General features: G+C 33.6%; 1 protein-coding gene across 1 annotated transcript in view; it reads right to left on the reverse strand.

The window, feature by feature from the left end:
- Nucleotides 1-9,685, reverse strand: part of LOC107592163 (bromodomain-containing protein 2-like) — an 18,879-nt gene continuing 9,194 nt past the window's right edge. The window contains exons 10-13 of the mRNA XM_016281566.1: nucleotides 8,749-8,776; nucleotides 7,487-7,803; nucleotides 6,741-6,869; nucleotides 1-134 (exon numbers count right to left, since the gene is read on the reverse strand). Of these exons, the coding sequence (XP_016137052.1) occupies nucleotides 1-134; nucleotides 6,741-6,869; nucleotides 7,487-7,803; nucleotides 8,749-8,776 (608 nt within the window). The remainder of the gene's footprint in view (nucleotides 135-6,740; nucleotides 6,870-7,486; nucleotides 7,804-8,748; nucleotides 8,777-9,685) is intronic.

Raw genomic sequence — 9,685 nt, forward strand, 5'->3', positions numbered from 1 at the left:
TCATTCAGCCCGCAGCTCCATCTTGCTCATTACGATAATAATGATTCCCACCACAAATCCCAAAAATCCCACAAGAATTCCTACCACAAGCACTGCTGCCCCAACCTCCTGAGTGTCCTCCGGCACCTTCACCTCTGTGTGACAAACATCAGCACATCACCAACATTAAAGGGGTCATATGATGTTGCTAAAAAGAACATTATTTTGTGTATTTGGTGTAATGAAATGTGTTTATGCGGTTTAAGGTTAAAAAAACACATTATTTTCCACATACTGTACATTATTGTTTCTCCTCTATGCCCCCCTTTCTGAAACACATCGATTTTTACAAAGCTCATCGGTCTGAAAAGCGAGGTGCTCTTAAAATATAAAAAATATAAAATATAAAAACTCTTTAAATATAAAAAACGTACTTACAGTCTGTGAGTCAGAACAGCTGGCATTGTAGTCTACTCTCCCAGGATCAGGAAACAGTCCTACATAAAATGTGCTGCACACATCTGAATATTTGGGTTGAAGTGTTCTGGAACAGTGTTGTAAATACAGCTTAACCACTGATTTCTAGTTGTGTCCATTTTTGGAAGACCAAACAAAGTAGTTTCGCTTTCACAACGAAACACAACGTTACACACGGAGGCCTTGAGTGAGCAGAGGCCAGGGGCTAGAGTGAGGAACGGCCGGAGGGCCAGAGTGAGCAGAGGCCGGGGGCTAGAGTGAGGAACGGCCAGAGGGCTTGAGTGAGCGGAGGCGGGGGCGGGCGGGCGGATTTGACGAAGGAGCATTCGGCGGGCTTGTGGCAACCACATGTGACGACCCCAGGCTGGACTCCGCTTCGTCCACGGTGAAAGCCGATCCGGTGATCCACAGCGCAAAGTTGTTGTATTTCCTCAGCGACCAGCACGGATCAGCTCTAGGCATGACGAAGCGCGTGAACATTTGGGCGCCGTAATGCAAATCTTCCCACATCGTGACGTAGTGATGTAGATATGTTGGGGCGTGTTAGAACGAGCCGTTTTAGGTAGGCGTGGCTGACTCTGAACTTTTATAAAGAATATCTCTTTGGATTTGAGACTTTAGTCTTTGCAACTTTACAGATCTTCTTTATGCACCAAGAGCTTGTAACACTTCAAAGAGAAAGGAAAAATTGAAATCGCATCATATGACCCCTTTAAACAGCCATCCAAACATCGGACATATTTAGCACAAATTAATGGCAGAAATAAAAAATGATGAGATGTTCATTCAGCAACATGCACTGTACTATCCTTTTGCTTCACAAAACTGACTTATGTGAAACTATGCATTATTATACACCTATAAAATCTATTTATTATTGAATACTGAAGCAATAATTCATATTTACCAATAAATAAATAGTAAAAATGTTGATTAAATATCATGTAAATACATTTGTCTTACAATTGGGTCTTAATGTTCTGTTAGTAAAAATAAAAGTATATAATAATAATAAGTATAAAAGATCAAATAAAATATATTTTTTTATTTGATTATTTTATTCCCGCCGCTCAGAAATGTGAAAATAAACAATATACTTATGATGATAATAATAATAATGATAAAAATAATAAGATGAGATCTTGAACAATATGCGTTCTAGTATCCTTTTGCTTCACTAAATTGTCTTATGTGAAACTGTGTATTATTGTGCATCTATGAAATCTATATATTTGTGACCCTCTCTGTGAAAACCCAGCTTAAGTCATTTTTTGTGATTTACTGTTTTCTACATAAAATCATCCTTCATAAGGTAAAGAACATTCTGTGAAAATTTAACCTTTATATCTTTAATACGGACTTTTTCAGGATTCTTTGATGAATAAAAAGTTAAAAAGAAGAGCATTTATTTAAAATAGAAATCTTTTCTAACAATATAGACTACCGTTCAAAAGTTTGGGGTCATTCCATTTTTATTCTTTCTTTTTTTTTGAAAGAAATTAAAACTTTTATTCAGCAAGGATGTGTTAAATTGATAAGAAGTGATAGCAAAAATTTATATTGTTAGAAAAGATTTATATTTTCAATAAATGCTGTTCTTTTTTACTTTTTATTCATCAAAGAATCCTGAAAAAAAGCATCGCAGTTTCCCAAAAAATATTTGGCAGCACAACTGTTGATAATTCTAATAATAAATCAGCATATTAGAATGATTTCTGAAGGATCATGTGACACTTTACACTGGAGTAATGGCTGATGGAAATTCAGCTTTGCATCACAGAAATAAATTATATTTTAAAGGATATTAAAATAGAAACCATTATTTTATATTGTAATAACATTTTGCAAGATTACCCTTGAGCGAAACCGAAAGCACTTGTGCTCTATTTCTTGCAGTGACTACGTTTACTTGTAAACACTATTTAAACATGCGCATAGTTCTTTCAAGCATATCCTGTTTTGCAAGGCTGCTGAGCTGTACCAACCAAAAAATTTATTAAATATGAAATAAAATATTGAAACACCACTTCAAACCGTTCACTTGTTGTATTTGTATTTCCATCCAAATAAAAAGCAGCGTATAATCCGGAGCACATAAACTCTTAATTATACTGCAGATAAGGAATATTGGGTCACAATGATCTGCTATGTGTCTTATATATTCAAAAAGAATATTCTAGAAAAGAGAGGTTAGAGCAATGCAAATAAATACAAACAAGAAAGCAGCAGAAGCAAAAACATGGTATTACGGACTCCATATATATATACAAGAAATAAATGATGGTCTATTGCTTAAATGCGAAGCCTCTAGTGTCCTCTACAAACCAGATCTCTCAAGTTAACATTCAACTTAAACAGCTAATTCAAACCACTGAATCTAGCAGCTTTTCTCTAGTGCTCATGAACAAATCCAGTCCATCTCCTCCGGTCCAGTGAGGCGTTATGGCTGTTCTTTTCAATGAATATATTCACTACAACTTCACAGATGCCTAATCAGACAGATTTATGACAAAAAGTGTCATTTCACATTGATTCAATCGTGTAAAAAAAATCAAATCAAATCCATTTCTTACAGTTCAAAGCAATGTTAAGATGAAACTAGAGTGGTTTCATTCACTCACCAGAATTGCAAAGCCGTATGGAAAGTTACTGAATATATCATGCGTACAAAAATCCCAAAACAGTCCAGTGCATCGCAGTGCAGAAACCTACAAGTTTTAAAGCCAATGCAAATGCAAAGTTGTTCTTAATTCTGTAATTTCTTTCGCATTTCCCAATTAAAGGTCCTTTATCAACCCTCAGGCAAGTTTTGGTTGCTCAGAGATCTAAATACTGGCCCTGATCTTGAGAAAGAAGAAAAGTAGAAATGTTTGAAGACTAAATTAAACGGTCAAAATGGAAGCAAAACAAAACAACAAGCTATTTCATCAACTAAGAAAAGTAGTTATGATTACGCACTCTTTCCCAGTATGGGCATTTTGGTAAAAGTCTTCTTTATAAAAGAAAAAAAAAATCCTACATAGTATATACATTTTTTTTTTACACTCAAGTAAACATAGTTCCTGGATTCAGGAGGCATGGGAAAGAACGTGTCTGTACGGCAGGCCACAGCTCTGAATGCATCCCAGAATTCCCACTTCCTGTGCCTTCCCAGAGTCCTCTTCACCTGGAGTCCGAGTCACTGGTGTCAGATGAGGAGGAGGAGGAGGAGGAGGAGGAGTAGTAGTAGTAGTAGAAAAATAGACAGAAAAAGACTGAAAAACAGGCCTGAAAAGAAAACCGCTTCCCTATGCTTTTATAAACATACTTACGTAGGCCAGTAGGTGACAGTATAAAATCCAAAATCACTGGTACTTTTGGCATGAATAAGAATGAGAATAAACAACAGCTAGTACAGTTTTTTAAAAATTTTATTTTGTGGTGCATAATTAGACCTGCACAAAAAGTATCATGGGAGCAATGAAGTGATAGCAAAAATTTATATTGTTAGAAAAGATTTATATTTTCAATAAATGCTGTTCTTTTTTACTTTTTATTCATCAAAGAATCCTGAAAAAAAGCATCGCAGTTTCCCAAAAAATATTTGGCAGCACAACTGTTGATAATTCTAATAATAAATCAGCATATTAGAATGATTTCTGAAGGATCATGTGACACTTTACACTGGAGTAATGGCTGATGGAAATTCAGCTTTGCATCACAGAAATAAATTATACTTTAACGTATATTAAAATAGAAACTATTATTTTATATTGTAATAACATTTTGCAAGATTACCCTTGAGCGAAACCGAAAGCACTTGTGCTCTATTTCTTGCAGTGACTACGTTTACTTGTAAACACTATTTAAACATGCGCATAGTTCTTTCAAGCATATCCTGTTTTGCAAGGCTGCTGAGCTGTACCAACCAAAAAATTTATTAAATATGAAATAAAATATTGAAACACCACTTCAAACCGTTCACTTGTTGTATTTGTATTTCCATCCAAATAAAAAGCAGCGTATAATCCGGAGCACATAAACTCTTAATTATACTGCAGATAAGGAATATTGGGTCACAATGATCTGCTATGTGTCTTATATATTCAAAAAGAATATTCTAGAAAAGAGAGGTTAGAGCAATGCAAATAAATACAAACAAGAAAGCAGCAGAAGCAAAAACATGGTATTACGGACTCCATATATATATACAAGAAATAAATGATGGTCTATTGCTTAAATGCGAAGCCTCTAGTGTCCTCTACAAACCAGATCTCTCAAGTTAACATTCAACTTAAACAGCTAATTCAAACCACTGAATCTAGCAGCTTTTCTCTAGTGCTCATGAACAAATCCAGTCCATCTCCTCCGGTCCAGTGAGGCGTTATGGCTGTTCTTTTCAATGAATATATTCACTACAACTTCACAGATGCCTAATCAGACAGATTTATGACAAAAAGTGTCATTTCACATTGATTCAATCGTGTAAAAAAAATCTGATGTATTTTAGCAGATACGAGCTGTAAAGGCGCAGCTCTATTTTGGAAAAGGGGCGGGGAGCAGCAGCTAATTTGCATTTAAAGACAGGCCCAAAAAACAGCGTGTTTCTGCTTCCACTCAAAATAGGCATTTTCAAAATTATATAATAAATGATCTGTGGAGTATTTTGAGCTGAAACTTCACAGACACATTCTGGGGACACCTGAGACATCTATTACATGTTGACAATTGTAAAAAGGGGCATAATATGTCACCTTTAAATATCTTTTTTCTAAATATATACTTTTCACATGTTTATAATCGCTTAGAATACAATGGATAAAAATATATTAATATAACTGACTGAAAACCTAACTCCCTACATGATTTACATTATAATTTTATATAAATCCCTAATAATTCATAATTCATATTTTTTGTGTGTTTTCCTGAGAGAAAATGCTGTACATTTTAAATGTGTATATGTGCTAAACTATATTAATTTTGTCAGCTTTTAAGCATATAGATGACCTTAAAGCAAACAGACATAGATTAAAAGCCACAAAACTCTCATTTTGAATTGTAATGATTTTTTAAATAATTATTACTATTATTATTAAATAAATAAAAAATAAATTATTATTATAATTATATATAATATTTTTAATTACCATTATTTATTTTATTATTTATTATGATGTAAATATTATTATAATGTTCTATAATTATTTTTTACAATTTTTTTAGTTTTAATACAACTGAAATATATTAATTGTTAAAATATTTGTTTGTTTTTTATTATAAAATAATTTAACAAAATAAGAAATATTACTATTGCAATAAAATGTCTTAAAAATAATGGTATAAAAAGTATTTAGCATTATTACTATGAAATACTTTTTAATATTTTCTATACTTATTTTTGACTTTTTTAATACAATTGAAATATTCATTGTTTTTTTTATTATTTATTATAATATAAATATTATTATAATGTTCTATAATTATTTTTACTATTTTTTATTTTTAATACAACTGAAATATTAATTGTTTTTTTATTATAACGTAAATATTATTATAATGTTCTATAATTATAATTTTTTTTACATTTTTTAGTTTTAATACAACTGAAATATTAATTGTTAAAATATTTGTTTTTTTATTATAAAAAATTAACAAAATAAGAAATATTACTATTGCAATAAAATGTCTTAAAAATAATGGTATTAAAAGTATTTAAGTATTTATTGTTTTTTTATAATTTACAACTAATAATAATAATAATTACAAATATAATTTATTTTCTTTTACAATAGAGCTGTAACATTACAAAACTAATATTTATGGCTTAATTTCTTTATTTTCAAATGTTAAACCATCAAGCTTTTTTATTTTGTTGGAAAAGCACAGGGAGCCCTTAAAGCCTTTTCTTTTGCTGGCAATAGCTGGTTTATAAGCACTTCTCATTACAAGGGAAGATGGTTGGCAAATGTTTTGTTCCCAAATTGCAAGTTTGTGTGGAGTGGCATTATTTGTGAACCAAGCCGCTCTTAGATGCTGAAAGTTCTTGTCTGCTTGTTCAACATCAGCTCTATACACACACACACACACACACACCAAAGAGTGAAAAATTTAAGGGGGTCTGAATACTTTCCGTACCCACTGTATATTAAATTGACCCCATAAAGGCAACACTGGCCTGAACCTCGATTACACCAGCCTCAGGCCATCAGACCGGACTTACTGTTGAGTCCCAGACACCAAGCCATAATAGAGCAGCTAGAGAACATACTGCAGAGCACTTCAGAAGCTGCTTTCAGCCCTACCTTTGGGTTTCTGGGGTTTCTTAGCAGAGTTCAGCTGTCCGCTCACATCCTGTAACCTCCTCTCCAGCTCTCTCTTCTTCTCCAGAGTCAGTTCCTCTCGGCTCTTTCCACCTCCTCCCTTCTTCACCACTGCACACAGGACACATCTCGGTTACACTTGATGCATCGCACAACAACAAGTTCCAGCTAAAACGTGCATTATAACTAGTGGTCAACAAATATAGATTTTTTTATTTTTTTGGATGGTCGATGCTGATATTTTAGAGAGCAGAGTGGCCACTAACCAATATAATGCCGATATATATGATATCAAACTATTTAATTTAAAGATGAAGTAAAAATGTAAATTAAATGTGTATTTATTTTACATAACATTTACTAAATTATATATATTTTTCTAGGTTTATTAATTAAAATATATTAAGATTTAAACAAATCTGAATACTTAAAACAAAATCAGTATAATTCAGTATAAATGGAAAATGTGTAAAAATTAACTGTGCACAATAAGACCAGAGACATATTTTAAAAGTATATAACTTAAGGATGAATTATATGATAAAAATAAAAAAAATCACATATAATAAACGGGGGTTTTTTTTATACTTAGACCACTAATCATAACTCATTTTGACAGCAAGTTTGAGTTGGCAACCACTTGCAAATAATGATGCATATGAAAAATTGATTTCTCATCTAGCCTTACTCGGGATGTCACAGGTAACAAGCATTAAATCTCAGCTCACCATATGGTTTGCGGGGCTTCTTGCGCAGGCAGGTCATCACATATCGCTCCAGCTCACGGAGTGTGGACGGTTTCAGTGTTTCAAAATCGATTTCGATCTCCTCGGGGTTGGTGTCGCGCAGTGAGGGCTCCCGCGACTGGATGATGTGCACCACGCGGCCCAGTTTCTCCCCGGGCAGCTTGTTGATGTCCAGGCTGAGCTGCCGCTTGTCGTCATAACTCATGGGAAGGCCGTCCTCTTCCTCCTCAGAGTCGTAGTGCGGCAAGCAGACGGCAGCAGCCACGGCGAAACGAGATGGGGATGATTTCTTTGTGCTCCTGCCAGTAAAGAAAATAAACAGACTTGTAATAGTGAACAGAGGGAGGGTGAAGCTGCTGGTTAAAGATCTGGGCTGGTAGATGAAGATTTGCTGCTCCTTATGAGAACATTTTAGTTACCGGTTTAGATCTTTAACTAAATGCTACTACGGTTCTTCAGCATCTGGGTTATTGTGTTGAATCAGTCTACTGTTATTGGTTTGAATTAATCCAACAACTAACTAACTGAATCGGTGTAGACAACTGGTTGTTCATAACATGTAGCTAAAATATTTTTTGTTGCAATAAATGCTACTTTAAAAATGATCAAATGAAAAATTAAATATGGTTTAGATAATACATGTATTAAAGCTGAATGTATTTAAAGTGTATTTTTCTTAAAATTAATGATTAATTAATGTAGTATTCATTATTTAAAATGTATTAATTATTATAATTTGTATTTATTTATTATTAATTAAAATCACATAGAATTATTAAAAATATATATTTAGACCTATAAAAATACAGTTTGGACCACTGTTGTTTTGGTATTGTTTATATACTTTTATAATACTAATATACAATAACATGTTTTGAATTAGTTTTAATTTTAATTATAGTAACTTTGTCATTATTTTTAACATATTTCTATGTAGCTTCAATTTATTTTTGATTCTGTTTTAATAATTCTTGTACTTCAACTTCAACTTATTTATTTCAGTTAGTTGCCAAGGCAACATTTCTAATTTCTTAGAATTTTTTCATCTAATATTTTTTATTTTTTTTTTGTATTTCAGATTTATTTCAACTACCGGAAATGATTTTTATTATTTTTAGTTTTAGTTTTAGTTAACAGTAACAAAACTAGTTTGGACTAACTATTAGGGACAGAATAATTAAATTCCCATCCATATCAGCTACTCCACAGCTACAGTAAGAACAAGTGATGAGAAAAATACAAACTTGTTCTTGCTGCTTTTCTTCGCAGGGCCTTTCTTGCTCTGTGTGGATGACAGGGAAGCATGGCTGGATTTGCTTTTAGGCAGTTTGGAAGGTTTCTCCCGCTCATCACTCATCAAACTTCGACTTCCTCTGCGTTTCACTGGCTTCTTTTTCTTCTTCTTGTCCTTCTTTTTCTCTCGTTTCCTTTTAGGTTTGACAATCGGGCCGGAGGAGAGGGCTGCCAGCTGCTCATGTACTGCTCTGAGCTAAAGCACAGACATATACTACATGTTAAAAGATGAAAGATACTATCGAGTTATGACAGTCACAGTCATGACACTCTTCCTTTAGATTAACATGTAAGATATTATAAAGATGTATGAATGAACCATGCACAGTAAGACGAGAGAAAAGTAAAAGAGGACTTTGATTTCATGCTGTGTAATGTGCATGTATGAAGTAGAGCGTAACAGGAAGGTTTGTGTACCTGAGTACACACCTGGTCCTGCAGCTGGGCCAGGCGTTGAGCTCTCTCCTCCTCGCTGTCAGAACTCGGGCTGCTGTCGCTGCTCGGCTCACTGTCGCTCCTCGGCTCGCTCTCCGACGAGGAGGAAGAGGAGGAGGATGAGGATGATGAAGAGGAGGAGTGGTGCATTCCCAGCATGCCCATGGTCCGTCCTAATGGCATGGGAGACAATTCCTCCTCCTCCGAAACTTCGTCAGGCATCTTTGCGAAGCGGAACTCAAAAACATCCTGTGGAAAGACAAAGGGAAGAATATTAAAAATATTACATCTGTAAAAGGACAATCCTAGCAAAATCTCTAACAAAAATAAACTACTTAAAAACACTGCACAAAAAAACAAAAACAAATAATGTAAAATATAAAAAAGGTTACAAATATTCAAAATTCTAAATATGTCACAAAAGTATCATTTAAATTTTATACACATATATAT

The sequence above is a fragment of the Sinocyclocheilus grahami genome, unplaced genomic scaffold, assembly GCF_001515645.1.
Source record: "Sinocyclocheilus grahami isolate Dianchi unplaced genomic scaffold, SAMN03320097.WGS_v1.1 scaffold150.1, whole genome shotgun sequence".
In the NCBI taxonomy this organism is placed as follows: Eukaryota; Metazoa; Chordata; class Actinopteri; order Cypriniformes; family Cyprinidae; genus Sinocyclocheilus; species Sinocyclocheilus grahami.